A 15,427-nucleotide genomic window follows, 5' to 3' on the forward strand; every position below is an offset into this window, starting at 1 on the left:
CGAACAGTTTTGACTGGGCTGAGCGGGAACTGTGCTTCCTCAGAGGTAGGGGGGCCAGCAGGCCAGAGGTGGATGAGCGCAGTGCCCTCGTTTGGGTGTAGGGACTGATCAGAGCCTGAAGGTACGGAGGTGCCGTTCCCCTCACGGATCCGTAGGCAAGCTTCATGATGTTTGAATAGATATAAGGGTCAAATGAGTTCTCTGTAAGCTTTTGGATGTGTCCTTCTGAATAGACTGAGAGGTAGAGAGGTAAAGGGGGTGGGGTGGGTCCTTCAATCTGAGCCGAATTCAGTTCAATCATGACAGGAATTGGAAATGTGCTTCCTATGGCACCTGAAGGTCGAATGAAAGGGTAGACATGTTTTTAATTCATTAACAAATTAGCCTAGATGACATCGCTCCTCTAGGGTCGTGCTCATTAGGGCGTGTATTTCTTATTGGGGGTTTAGGTAGGACCCAGCCTGTTTCATTCAGCTTTCTTCATTTTGGGGCCTAATGAACACCTTGATTCCCCTCCTGTTTTCTGTGTGTTAGCTATAGGAGCAGTAATCTGGTCTAGGCCTATTTTATTTGTCTTCCTGAGGAGTGGGAAGGAAGAGGATTAGTTAATCTAGGGCTTTTCTTGTTGTGGATCATGTACTTTTGTTAAACTACTCCTTTCCTGCCTAGTAGTATCTAGAGATGGATGTAGTAGTCTCTCTCTCTCTGCCTCTTCAGGCAGATATATGATTTCTTTCTGAATTCCTCCTGACCCAAGAAGACGTTTCTTCAAGAAGCCATTTTCCCCCTCTGATTTTTTATTGTTGTGCTGACTGCTGATCACTTCCCTACTCTCTCTCTCCCCCATGCAGTCACTCCTCATGGCCTGTTATGACTGAGAGGCTGCCATCATGATTGGAGGATTGTTCATCTACAACCACAAGGGGGAGGTGCTGATCTCCCGCGTCTACCGTGATGACATAGGGTGAGTCCACAGAGCAGTGTTGCATGGTATACCGAAACTTCAGTAATTTTTTCATAAAAAAATTAAACGGTTCGGTACTAACATTTTTCTTACGTTCTATACTTCTGTCAAATGTCTCACGTGATTGAGAGGATCAATTCTGTCGATCAGCGCATCCCCTTTATAGCGTGAAGAGCAAAGTGCATGCTCCACTTAGTCATTCATTGCGAGGCTGTCTGGGCGGCATTGTTAGCTGCCCACTAATGCTGCACAAACACTTGAATAATGCAAAACATGTAGAAATGTTGAGACTGTTAATTACTGTTCGCAAAACAATGTCCATTCAGATTATAACAGTAGCTTCCTGCTTTAATTGTGGGCTTACTTTCCTTGTTAGCTTGCATCTGAATTCACTACCCTAGTACCCAAAAAATACTGATTTCAAAGCTATTTGTCATCAAAAACGTTATAAATTAACTTAGTCTCCCTTGCCACCAAAAACTAATTCATTTCATTGTCTCCCTCGCCTCCGTCGGGTTTCTACTAGATTCCATAACCACATTCTGCCCTGCGAATGACGTCTTTACTTTCTTAGAGACTGCACTTTTATAAAAGAGATTTCTTCTTCTATGCAAATGTTTTTGATCAGTACAATAAAATAATATGTTCTCCTAGCAGTTTACAATAAAATAAGTCCTTAATGGCAGTGATTATTTCTCATCTGTAGCCCCATGAAATCATCTAAAACAACCTCAATAACTCAATGCATGCACACACTCCTATTGAATAATAAGCATTTACCTGTATTGTGAATAGACTTAGGCAACATCTTGATTTACCCAGTTTATCAATAGATTTATCCTATCACCATTGTTATTTTGTAGTTAGATTGATCAAAACAAATTCAAATTGATTGTATGATTTGTATAATTGATTCATTAATGCATACAGTGACTTCAGAAATTATTCACACCACATTACTTTTTCCAAATGTTGTTATATTACAGCGCGAATTTAAAATTAATTAAATTTAGATTTAGTGTCACTGATTGTGTCATTTTGTGTCACTACACACAATACCCCATAATGTCAAAGTGAAATTATGTTTTTAGAAATTTGTACAAATTAAAAATGAAAAACTGAAATGTCTTGTCAATATGTACTTAACCCCTTTGTTATGGCAAGCCTAAATACGTTCAGGAGTAAAAATGTGCTTAACAAGTCAAATAATAAGTTGCATGGATTCAATAATACGGTTTAACATAATTTTTGAATGACTACCTAATCTCTGTAACCCACACATACAATTATATGTAAGGTCCCTCAGTCTAGCACTGATTTTCAACCACAAAGACCAGGGAGGTTTTCCAATGCCTCGCAAAGAGGGTGACCTATTGGTATATGGGTAAAAATAAATCAATGTGTTGTTTACTAATAAAATGGTTTGACGGTGAAGTGGACATAATCGGTCTTCATATCCCGAAGGAAAAAATTATCTCACTACAATACATTTTAATAGAAAGTTAGCAAAAATAGACAAGATCTTGCTACCATTGACAGGAAAATACCTGCCTGTTTGTGGAAAAATCTCCTTTATTAACTCTTTAGTCATATCCCAGTTTACTTATTTGTTTATGGCCCTGCGTAACGACTTGTTTCTTAAATTATATGAGCAAAAAATATACAATTTTATTTGGAATGGCAAGCCAGACAAAATTAAACGGGCTTATTTATATAATGAATATGAATTCGGAGGGCAGAAATGATTAAATATTAAAGCATTAGACCTCTCAGTAAAGACTTCAGTCATACAAAAGTTATACTTAAATCCAAACTGGTTTTCTAGTAGTTTAGTAAGAATGGCTCACCCTGTGTTCAAGAATGGCCTTTTCCCTTTATTCAGATTACAAACTCTCACTTTCGGTTATTTGAAAATGAAGTAATCTCAGAAATATAATTATTTTTAAAACAAGCCATAGAAAGTTGGTTTTAAGCTCAGTTAAAATGTACTAATTGATGGAGAAAAAAAATTAAAATATATATATACTTTTTGAGGAGAAAAAAAAAGGTATAATTTTGGTAAATTATATCATAAATAGGACTGGTGGAGTTGTCACACATGCAGCTAATAAAAATATATGGAAATGTCTGCTCTACCCAAAATAGCAAACAAACTAATTGCAGAATCATTAGATAATTTGTTTTGGTCGCAGGTTCAAGAATGGCTGAAGAATTGCCACCTTTACCCTGAGTTAACTCTGCAAATAGCACTACTGGGTGATCTGAAAAGTCATAGTCAATCAATCATTTGATATGTATAAACTGGAAGTAGAAGCCTAAGTGGTGTTGTCCATTAGTTTACTCCAATAGGGGAGGAGTGGTATGGATATGGGAAAATAATAAAGGAAAATACACTACATAACCAAAAGTATGTGGACACCTGCTCTTCATACATCTCATTCAAAACTCATGTTCATTAATATGAAGTTGGTCCCTCCTTTGCTGCTATAACACTCTTCTGAGAAGGCGTTCCACTAGATGTTGGAACATTGCTGCGGGGACTTGCTTCCATTCAGCCACAAGAGTATTAGTGAGGTTGGGCACTGATGTTGGGCAATTAGGCCTGGCTTGCAGTCGGCATTCCAATTCCTCCCAAAGGTGTTCGATGGAGTTGAGGTCAGGGCTCTGTGCAAGCCAGTCAAGTTCTTCCACACCAATCTCGACAAACCATTTCATAATGGACCTCGCTTTGTGCATGGGGGCATTGTCATGCTGAAACAGGAAAGGGACTTTCCCAAACTGTTTCCACAAAGTTGAAAGCACGGAATCCTCCAGAATGTCATTGCATGCTGTAGCGTTAAGATTTCCCTTCACTGGAACTAAGGGGCCTAGAACGATCCATGAAAAACAGCCCCAGACCATTATTTCTCCTCCGCCAAACTTTACAGTTGGCACTATGCATTCGCACAGGTACTGTTTTCCTGGCATCCGCCAAACCCAAATTCATCTGTCGGACTGCCAGATGGTGAAGCGTGATTCTTCACTCCAGAGAATGCGTTTGCACTGCTTCAGAGTCCAATGGCGGCTAGGTTTACACCACTCCAGCCGACGCTTGGTATTGCGCATGTTGAATGTTTAAAACCATGACTAGAGAGACTCAACGATTACAGCAAAGCGCTGCTGTTCTTGTTTACGTTGGTATTCAGCACTGTCAAGACTTTGTTCAACACTTTTATAAGCCATAAAATGTGCGTTCTCCCTACTTCCACTCACGCTACAATCTGCACTGCAGCTGCAATGAATAAGTATAGAAAAGTGTTCCAATAAGCTTGCGTTGTTAATATTAACGGCTTGTCTTTTTTTTATGTCAAGGAATATTTCACTTTCTCTGCTCATAGGAGTAACAACATGAATTGGTGCATGAGGCGGAAATAATGCAGTGTGACTTGAGTTTCACCATCAGCTGAAAGATGGTGTCCCCTTTTCTCAGCGGAGGGAGGGAGAGCGGAGGGACGGTGAGTCGGGTGAGAGGCAGCCTCACCACTGCTCCTTCCTTCCCCTCAGACTGACCATCAGATGCAGGCCATCAGTCCAGTAAAAAAAAAGAAAGCAAATGATTATGCTCACTTAGCTGGGTCTCAGAAGATATACAACAAATGATCTATTACCAGTTTAATCATATACCTACATTTTTTCAATATAATTTCAAAATGGTGTAATCTTTATTTAACTAGGCAAGTCAGTTAAGAACAAATTCTTATTTACAATGACGGCCTACCCCGGCCAAACCCGGACGATGCTAGGCCAATTGTGCGCCGCCCTATGGGACTCCCAATCACGGCCGGCTGTGGTACAGCCTGTAGTTTTATTCGTTTTTAATTTCCTAAAACAATAATTATCCACCTCACGGTTCAGCTGTCGGAGATTTGAGCACTGAATGCATCCGGGCATTGCATGCATAAGCCTATAGGCTTCGGCGTCCACTGTATGATATTATTATTTAAAAAATAAATATGAAGAGAAGCTTAGGCCTAGCCCCAGAGAGTTAGATATATGCCGGCGGCATGCTACGACACTGACATGCATTTTAATGAGTGAGCTGGACATGAGGTGAGTTCAGATTGGTCTGCCAGATTGGTCTGCCATGTAGCATGCTATAACATGGGTCAGTATGTGTAGGTAATCTTTTCTGACATAGATTTTTTTAAAGATGTCACGTAGTAGAACTACATAAGTGTTGCTTTCCACTTTCTGGAGGACCGAGTTTAGAAATCAGTGGAATTAGAGTATGATAGCTAAGGAGATGGAGAAAATTCTGCCGTTTGATTGCAAATATGCAGATGGAGTCAAAAAGAGAACACAGAAGGCTATTGTATAAAACACCTGTCTCCGGATTACATCTTCAAACTAAGGGCAACCATGGCATTCGTGACAGAGAGGGAGAAGCGTCGATCTATGTAAGATAGTCTAGCACGCTACATTTTCAGATATTACATGTTTCTATTTTTGTCAGAATGTAATTTTCATTTCAAGTTAAAGTGTACCGTTAGCTAGCTAGCTAACGTTAGCTGGCTGGCTCGCTAGCTAACGTTACGTGTATGGTCTGCGTAGTAATATTATTTGTATCTCAAAGCCATTTCCATTGCTAGTTATAGCCTAATGTAAGCTAGCTAATATTGAACCTGGTTGCTTAGCTACCTGCAGGTTCATGCAGGTTAGTAACATTATGAGTTGGGATTATGGTTCATTGTTTATCTAGCTAGCTACATGTTTAAACAAAGGACTCCACTATGCAAGTAACCATTTCAATAGAATATTCATGATGCCACTGTGACAACTGTCAATAGACGTAGCTGGTAAATTCGTTCAGACTATCTACTTCGATTTCAGAGCACTCTCGTCTGAGTGTGCCAGAGCACAGAATAACTGACGATATTACGAACCCTCAATACCCGTTGAATATGGCCGGTGTCAGTAAACGTTGGCAAAAAAGCGTAATTAAATTGTTCCCAGCAGTACAGTTGCAGTCACCAATGTTTTGGATAACATGAAAACAGCCTAACCAGCTCTGCTATGGTGAGTAAAATGGTCAGAGTGAGCTGTTCTCTCATTTGTGCCTGGAAGTAGCTAGCAAGCTAGCCAACGTTAGCCAGTTGGCTTGGGTGTCTGACTGCTGTTGTTGGGTCAGAACGCTCGGATCAACCCAACTCCTCGGCCAGAGCGTTCAGTATGCGCTCTGAACGCTCCGAGAGCAAAACGCTCTGAATTTACAAACGGACAATCTGACAGTGCTTTTGAGTTTACGAACTCCCAGAGGCACACTGGCACTCTAAATTAAATTTACGAACACACCTGTAGTATAAACCAGCCTTTAGTCTTGAAATCTTTGGTTGTTTAGTACATGGCTTCACATGTGAATCCTTAAGGAGATGGTTGGGGGCTAAAGCTTAAGAGGATGTGAACGATGCTCAATGGGTGTAGACAAAGAAGAGCTCTCCAGTAGGTGTAACAAAGCATACGATTATCAACTTTCAAAGCAGAATTATTTTCCCTATGTTCCTCAACTGTAGTGTATGATATACCATTTTCTAGCTCTGAGTCTCTACTTTTATCCAATGTAAAAAACACAATTTCAAATGTTGCTACATATGTCCAATCGAGCCGGTCAGTCACAGTTAAAGGTAAAATGCACTGCATTTCAAACAGTCAGCATCTAATGAATTCAGGGCTTGTGAACTTATACCTAGGCTAAATATAAGCCTTCCACAACCATAAGACCCAATAATTTAATAATTTATTTTATCAAAATAGTTTAACCTGCTTTTTGTTGTTGTTGCAATAATAAAAAAAATTATAATAAAAAGCTATTTTTTGTTACAAATTTAACTAGAACCATGCATAACGCACATTGCACACAAGGTCTCATCAAGCCCACGTGCTAGTGATTAGCCAGCTAATCTTTATATTTCAAGGTTAGCCAACTTGGATCCATTTGCAAAGTTGAACAGTTGAATTGTTATGAACATACCCTACTGTCTGTCTCCAAATGTTTGAAAAGCATGTTAGCCTGTCCACTTCCTTCAGATGTTGAAATCAAGTGGCCTACCTTATTTCTCAGAAGGAGAACGATTTGCCAATTTCTTGTATAATTGTGTTTTATGCTTATTGCACATTTATAAAACATATACAGCTAGTATAACAGTCTTTGGCTAAAAGACCAGCTAAAATCCGCAGTTGGCAAACTGTGCATTCATTTTCCACAATCAATGTTCATTGATGCTCTCGTTTCAGTAGTGTCTCCTCTGTGCGCAATTTCAGTAGTTGAGACAAAAAAAAGGAATTGTTAGAAAATAACTTATCCTCTATTACAGTAAAATAATGTCTCAATGTGTTTTGGTGTCCATATGACCCATTCTGGACCAAACCTCAAATAAAACCGTTGATCTCTCAACTTTGTTGGCATGAGAGGCAGGGGGAGGGGCTTGGTGTGTGTAAACCATAGAGGAAGATGCGAAGCAAGAGGTTTCACTCTCGTTAAAATCTGGCCAAAATAAGGCCAATGTGTTTTTGGGGACCTAAGGTTGTTGCCTGCCTTCCCGCCTTTGGGACAACGACTCCCATTGTTAGGGCAGAGACGTGCATCTCTTCATTATATACAGATCTCTGGATACCTAGTCAGTTGCACAACTGAATGCATTCAACCAAAATGTGTCTTCCGCATTTAACCCAACCCCTCTGAATCAGAGCGGTGCAAGGGGCTGCCTTAATTGAAATCTACATCATCAGCACCCAGGGAGAAGTTGTTAGGGGTTAACTGCCTTGCTCAATGGCAGAACGGCAGGTTTTCCCATCTTGCCGGCTTGGGGATTTGAACAAGTGACCTTTTGGTTACTGGCCCAACGCTCTTAACCGCTAGGCTACCTGCCGTACCTGGTGCACACAGCACAGAGGAGCGAAAGGGACGGGACCAAAAATACAACACGAGAACAAGCAGACATAAACGTTCATAAAAACGAAAAAATAACAAAACCTTGATTCTTGCAATACAGGCATTTGGAATAGTGCGCAAAAACATACATTTGAATTAATCAAATTAATTCTATATATCGCCCATCCCTAGGTGTGTTCAATAGGATATAGGCCCAAAACACTTATTTTGGCTTTGCTTGAATTGCCCTGCCGTTGCATGGCTATATGATCACACCGGTAATAGATCAGTTGTTGTATTACTTGTGAGGCACAGCTTGAGTGAGCATACATTTTAATATTTCATTTTTTTAAATTTTACTGTGCTGATGGAGCCTGCATCTGATGGTCAGTCTCAGTGGAGGGAGAGAGCAGCAGACTGAGGTTGCGCCACTCAACGTCCCTCCGCTCTCCCTTTCCTCCGCTGATACTGACCGGAAAGGGACCGTCTGGTGACTTGGTGAAACTCAAGTCGCACCGCATGATTTCTATAGTGATTTGCTCTCTGGGCCTGCCGCACACAGGGCAGCTAAATCGGGTGCACCTACCGCCAACACTGCGAGAGAAAAATAAAATAAAATAGGAATGCAAGGTTTATTGTTTTTTTTTTACAGAAATGAATGGTGATTGACTAGGAATGCCTTGGAGAGCGACCGGTTGGTGACCACTGATCGGCCACATGCACAGTAGCCTGCATTTGGCCGTACCAACATTCATCTCATCTTTGTCCACTACAATTAAAACATTTGTCCACACGGAGGACATTCCAGGCTATAGGCATATTTTGTTTCGTATTTTTATTTTGCGCACAAGGAGTGAGAGAATGGTGCTGAAGCACGAAATTGGGATGCCGGCTACAATTGTATTTATTTTTATCGGCCAAAAGCCTGCAATTGCCAGCTAATGGAAACCCTGGTGTGCCTGTGCGTGCTCCCGCCTTTCGTGTGTCTCTCTAACCCTCTGCCCTGATGTCTCTATCCCCATCTTCATTCTCTACCTCCTTTCCCTCTTCTGCTCCTCCTCCTTGTCTTTTGTGTTTCTGTCCACCCCTTTTGCTGGTGCCATTTCTCTCCATGTCCATCATCTTGTCCATTGGATACTGTAGTAATAGGTAAGATGATGTGCTTGCTTGGCAACTGATTATCTCCTGACTGAAGTGTCTTGCCGGCATGCAAGCTGCATTGACAACCCCCTATTAAAGCCTGTTTTCTTTTTCTCCAGATGTAAGCTTACCGTTTCCTTTCTTCTGTGCATCTCATGGTCTTCTATTTCTCCTCTTTCACTCTCCCCCGCTTTGACTTTCAATTATCTCATATCTTTACTCGCATAATACAGTTAAATGTCTCTAACACTCTGTTCCTCTTCCGTATGTGTGCTTGCTGCTCAAGGTCTAGCTTTTCAATGTCCCTAACGACCCCCTCCTATTCTTTTCTGTATTTGTGCATCCAGGCGCAACGCGGTGGATGCGTTCCGCGTGAACGTGATCCATGCGCGGCAGCAGGTGCGCTCGCCGGTCACCAACATCGCCCGCACCAGCTTCTTCCACGTCAAGCGCTCCAACATCTGGCTGGCGGCGGTCACCAAGCAGAATGTTAACGCTGCCATGGTGTTCGAGTTCCTCTACAAGGTATATTTATTGGTGTTGGATGTATTGGCTGGAGCAGTCACATTTTCTTAAATAACTATCTGATTTTTATCTTGTCTTAAGATGTGCGACGTCATGACGGCCTACTTCGGCAAGATCAGCGAGGAGAACATCAAGAACAACTTTGTGCTGATCTACGAGCTGCTGGACGGTAAAGGAAGCCTTTTCTTTTGCCACTCTTTTAGGCTATCACTCTCTTTTTTTCCTCTGGCTCTTTTTCCTCTGGAAAGAGTCGTCTTGAAAGAGTAGAGCTGATGTATCAGTCGTCTATTGTTGCTGCTTTGTGTGTGTGTGTGTGTGTGTGTGTGTGTGTGTGTGTGTGTGTGTGTGTGTGTGTGTGTGTGTGTGTGTGTGTGTGTGTGTGTGTGTGTGTGTGTGTGTGTCTCTGTTAGGGATTTCTGGATAGTCGAAATACATGTTTTAAATATTATATATATATTTTTTACTTAAATGGGGCTTGCTCGCGCTTGTTGTTTGTTGTTTGTTGTTTTAACAGAAGGGTGGGGGAGGGTCTGAAGAGGAGCAGGGGCCTATGTGTGATATAGAGGAAGAACAAAAGAAAAAGTAGCCAAACCGGCTTGCGCAAGTTAGACAAAAGTATTACTGCGATATGTTATCTATCATCTCATCTGGTAGTCTGTCTTCACTGCATCAAATCGATGTAAAGAAGCTAGCTACACTAGCGAGCTAAGTTAGCCAGCTTGCAACTTTTGAATACTCTCACAAGTAATTGAACACTAAATACGTTTTGATATTTGAATAACTGTGCCTATCCCTAGTGTGTGTGTGTGTGTGTGTGTGTGTGTGTGTGTGTGTGTGTGTGTGTGTGTGTGTGCACGCTCAACTGCAGCGTGTTATTTTCCCCCTCTGTTTACAACCACCTAACACACTTTACAGGAATTCCACACAACTGCCATGCCACATCCTGAAGTGGTTCTCTTGTGCCACAGTCAGCCTTTCTGCTCTGCTGTTGTTTTTTTAGGTTTAGACTTTTGTGACTTTTAAGTGAGAAAATCTAAACCTAAAGAAAATATAGCGCCGGCAGATGTCTACGTGTGCTGTGTGACGTGACAGACATTGCATGCAGACTTGCTAATATCCACTCAAGAAATTGGTGAAATTAATATGATAGCTTTCCTTTCTTTAAAAAAAAATATTTTTAAGGGATTTTCAGATTTTTTTCTTTGAACAGATAGTGAGATAGGATGATAGTGGGGAAAGATGGAGGCCAGTAGGCCAGATTAGAACCTATGCCCACACAGTAGACGTGTGCCAGATGCTGCGGCATTACCCCTAAACCAGCCAGGATACATTGGTTTTCTTTAAGTGAAGAGCAATATACAGAACATGTTTTGAAAACATACAAGTACCACTTTCTTCTGACCTATGATATGATGATGTTTGGGGAAGACGACTATGTGTTTATAAGACTAAAAGAGGGTAACTGTTCTAGGGCTGTCAGTTTCTTTTAATTTAGAATAATGTCTTCATATCTCAAAATCATTTTCGTGTTAATCAGAATTCTATCCAAATCTAAATGAAAATGATACAAATATTGCCATTGCCAACTATGTAAAAATAGCCTACATAAAGCCAACAAATAAAAACATTTCAACCTGTAGGTAGAAAATATTCTGATAAAAATAAATATCCTATAAATCACATTGGCTACACATGGCCTGTCTGCAACCAACTTGAAACATTGTATAAACTATTAACTTAGGTCAGGCTTCATTAGCGAACTTGCAACATTATATAAAATATTCTGGGTCCTCAGAGTTTTCAGTGCACAGACACAGCTGTAGGCTATTTGCGCAAGAGATAAGAAGCAGTGCTTGACTTGGGCGCTAGCTCACCGGAGCTGAGTACCGGCACCTCAAATGTTCCACTGATTGAGCTCCTGTTTCTCTTATAGAATATTTGCTCAAAAGTATTGTGGAGCTCCTGCATCTAAATATAGACAGTACCCAGCACCCAAAATGAGTACCGGAACCTATTTCAGTCCAAGTCAAGCACTGATAAGAAGTAATCAGGTAGGCCTGTTTTATGACATTTCCACTGGATCAGAGCAAAGCTGTCATCAAGGCAACGGGTGGCTACTTTGAAGAATCTCAAATATAAAATATTTTTTGATTTGTTTCACACTTTTTTGGTTACTACATGATTCCATATGTGTTGTTTCATAGTTTTGATGTCTTCGCTATTATTCTACAATGTAGAAAATAGTCAAAATAAAGAAAAACCCTTGAATGAGTAGGTGTCTCCAAACTTTTGACTGGTACTGTATTTGTTTGTTACTGCTCGACTAAAATAATCTTGGTCGACCAACAGCCTAACGACCAAACAATCAACCAACAGCCTAACGACCAAACAATCAACCAGTCGAGTATTTGGGCTCAGCCGAATTGTTCGAAACAACCCTCTCCTCCCCTGCAACCCTTTCCCAGATCGTCGCTCATGTTCAATACAGTCTCTGAATTTACCTGGTCAAATAACGGTTACATAAAATAAGATGGTGTTTCTTTGTGAGCCCATCTGGTAAGCTCATAGCAGAAGTGTGTGGTCTCACGGTCCCCTTGTCCCTTGTAGAGATCCTGGACTTTGGCTACCCCCAGAACTCGGAGACTGGGGCACTGAAGACCTTCATCACTCAAACGGGCATCAAGAGCCAGGTGGGAACTATGACAATTTTTTCAAGATATCTCTCATGTCCAGTTTGGACTGCGTGGTAATCACACAGTAGTATACATTTTCAGCTGTTGATGTTGGGCATGAGGGATGGCTCCAGTCAGAGCTGATGATATTGTTTAATTAGTTGTAGACTTGTGTAATGTCTTTTTCTCTCTCTCGCTTGCTCTCTCGCTCTCTTTCTTCTCTCTCTCTCTCGATGTGCTCCGTGGCTGCCGTTTTATCACCTGGTCATGTCATTCTCCAGCACCATGTGAGTACTCTCCCTGTTGATTGGTTGTTTAAAGGCAGACTCAACTGTTTTACATCTTGCACCGCTTGGTGACTGTGTCCTTACGGATATCAAATCAAATGTTATTTGTCACATGCGCCGAATACAACAGGTGTAGACCTTACAGTGAAATGGTTACTTATAAGCCCTTATTAAAACCTCTCTGGGATAGGGGTCCCGCTAGCAAGACAACCTCCGGTGAAACTGGAGGCCGCGCAATTCAAATAAATAATCATAAAAATTATGAATATTAAACATTTAAGTACATACAAGTGTCTTATATCGGTTGAAAGCTTAAATTCTTGTTAATCTAACTGCGCTGTCCAATTTACAGTAGGCTTTACAGCGAAAGCATGCCATGCGATTGTTTGAAGACGGCGCCCCACATCAAAATATTTTTCCACCGGCACAGGTTTCATAAATTCACAAATAGCGATTAAATATTCACTTACTTTTTCAAAATCTTCCTCTGATTTGTCATCTAGGGTCCCAGCTATAACATGTAGTGTTGTTTTGTTAGATAAAATCCTTATTTTTATCCCAAAAAGTCTGTTTAGTTGGCACCATCGATTTGCGTAATCCACTCGTTCAACATTCCAAGATAAGAATCCGAAAATCTACCCCTAAACTTTGTTTCAACAAGTTAAAATAAGTTTCTATTAACTCCTCAGATACCCTAAAATGTAATCAAACTATAATATTTCATACGGAAAGAAGTATGTTCAAGAGGAATCCGATTATTAGCAGGTGCGCGTTGTCTTCATGGCGCTCGCACACATGAATTTCCAAGTAGGTGTCCTTGTACTAAAACTCATTATTCTTACTCGTTTTGGAAGAAACAAGCCTGAAACCTTGAACAAAGATTACTGACACCCAGTGGAAGTCATGGGAATGGCACCCTGGGAGGTAGATTTCATTATTTCCCTATACTTTCCATTGTAAGAGCATGGGCTCTCAAAAAAAAAAAAATCTGGTTGGTTTGTCTTTGGATTTTCTCCTACCATATCTATTGTGTTATAGTCTCCTACATTATTTTAACATTTCTACAAACTTCAAAGTGTTTTCTTTCCAGTGATAACCAATGCAGTTTTCAGAAAAAAAGAAATTAAAGTAACAAATAATTAAAAAGCAGCAGTAAAATAACAATAGCGAGGCTATATACAGGGGGTACTGGTACAGAGTCAGTGTGTGGGGGCACCGGTTCGGCGTGGTAATTGAGGTAATATGTACATGTAGGTAGAGTTATTAAAGTGACTATGCATACATAATAATAGTAGCAGCAGCGTAAAGGGGGGGGGGGGGGGGCAATGCAAATAGTCTGGGTAGCCATTTGATTCGATGTTCAGGAGTCTTATGGCTTGGGGGTAGAAGCTGTTTAGAAGCCTCTTGGACCTAGACACCGATACCGCTTGCCATGCGGTAGCAGATAGAACAGTCTATGACTAGGGTGGCTGGAGTCTTTGACAATTGCCATACCAGGCAGTGATGCTCTCAACCTGCTCCACTACAGCCCCGTCAATGAGAATGGGGGCGTGCTCGGTCCTCTTTTTTCGGTAGTCCACAATCATCTCCTTTGTATTGATCACGTTGAGAGAGAGGTTGTTGTCCTGGCACCACATGGCCAGGTCTCTGACCTCCTCCCTATAGGCTGTCTCGTTGTTGTCGGTGCCCTCGCACACTGACTGTTGTGTCATCGGCAAACTTAATGATGGTGTTGGAGTCATGAGTGAACAGGAAGTACAGGAGGGGACTGAGCACGCACCCCTGACAGGCCCCTGTGTTGAGGATCAGCATCCAGAGGGAGGTGTTTAGTCCCAGGGTCCTTAGCTTAGTGATGAGCTTTGAGGGCACTATTTTGTTGAATGCTGAGCTGTTGGATAGCATTCTCACATTTACATTTTTATTTTTTTTTATTTATTATTACGCCGTAAGAACAAATTGTTATTTATAATGATGGCGTACCGGGGAACAGTGGGTTAACTGCCTTGTTCAGCTGCAGAACAACATATTTGTACGTTGTCAGCTCAGGGATTCGATCCAGCAACCTTTCAGTTACTGGTCCAACACTCTAGCCGCCGCTAGGTGTTACATAGGTGTTCCTTTTGTCCAGGTGGGAAAGGGCAGTGTGGAGTGCAATAGGGATTGCATCATCTGTGGATCTGTTGGGGCGGTATGCAAATTGGAGTGGGTCTAGGGTTTCTGGGATATTAGTGTTGATATATATGTCACCAGCATATTGCTAAGTCCAACTTTACATATTGAGTTATCATTTACAAATTATCCTGGTGAAAAATGTTTCAGGCATAACAATCTGGCATTCTCTTTTTCTCTCTCTCCTACTCTCTCCCCTATCTCTGTCCATCCTTCTTTTTTTCCTCACTGTCCTTTTACTTTCTTCTCTTTTTGTCCATCCCTCTTCTCTTTCCTCCTCCTTGTCCTTTTCCTGTATCCTCTTTCTGTCAACCTTTTTTTCTCTACTCCTCTCTATCCTTTTCCTCCTGCTCTCCTCCCTGTCCTTTTCTCCCTCTCCTCATTGTATTCTTCCTTTATCTCCTCTATCTATGTCAAGCACTTGTTTCTCTCCCCTCTCTGTCCCTTTCCTTTTTCTATTTCTGTCCATCCCTCATTTTCTCCCTATCTCTGTCCACCAGTCCAAGGAGGAGCAGTCTCAGATCACCAGTCAGGTGACTGGGCAGATCGGCTGGCGTCGCGAGGGCATCAAGTACCGTCGCAACGAGCTCTTCCTGGATGTGCTGGAGAGCGTCAACCTGCTGATGTCTCCACAAGGTAATACCGATGTGTGTCGAGTTTGTTTTGCAGCAAGGACTTTGTAACGCTGCTGTACTGAAACAAATCAACAAAGACGAACGTACACTAGACTCGGGTCTTGGGCCTTGAATGAATACATTTTATT

General features: G+C 41.4%; 1 protein-coding gene across 6 annotated transcripts in view; it reads left to right on the forward strand.

The window, feature by feature from the left end:
- LOC106580654 (AP-2 complex subunit mu) overlaps positions 1-15,427 on the forward strand; it is a 50,859-nt gene that overhangs the window by 15,048 nt on the left and 20,384 nt on the right. For 4 of the 6 annotated variants that reach the window (XR_006760939.1, XM_014161945.2, XM_014161949.2 and 1 more), the window contains exons 2-7: positions 852-964; positions 9,359-9,536; positions 9,618-9,705; positions 12,144-12,226; positions 12,490-12,495; positions 15,165-15,300. Coding sequence is in view for 5 of the 6 variants with exons in the window: in XM_014161945.2 (XP_014017420.1) it covers positions 891-964; positions 9,359-9,536; positions 9,618-9,705; positions 12,144-12,226; positions 12,490-12,495; positions 15,165-15,300 (565 nt within the window). In the remaining variant the exon portion in view is untranslated. The remainder of the gene's footprint in view (positions 1-851; positions 965-9,358; positions 9,537-9,617; positions 9,706-12,143; positions 12,227-12,489; positions 12,496-15,164; positions 15,301-15,427) is intronic. The other 2 variants (XM_014161948.2, XM_014161950.2) reach the window with 1 other exon arrangement.

The sequence above is a fragment of the Salmo salar genome, chromosome ssa20 (genome assembly GCF_905237065.1).
Source record: "Salmo salar chromosome ssa20, Ssal_v3.1, whole genome shotgun sequence".
Classification (NCBI taxonomy): Eukaryota; Metazoa; Chordata; class Actinopteri; order Salmoniformes; family Salmonidae; genus Salmo; species Salmo salar.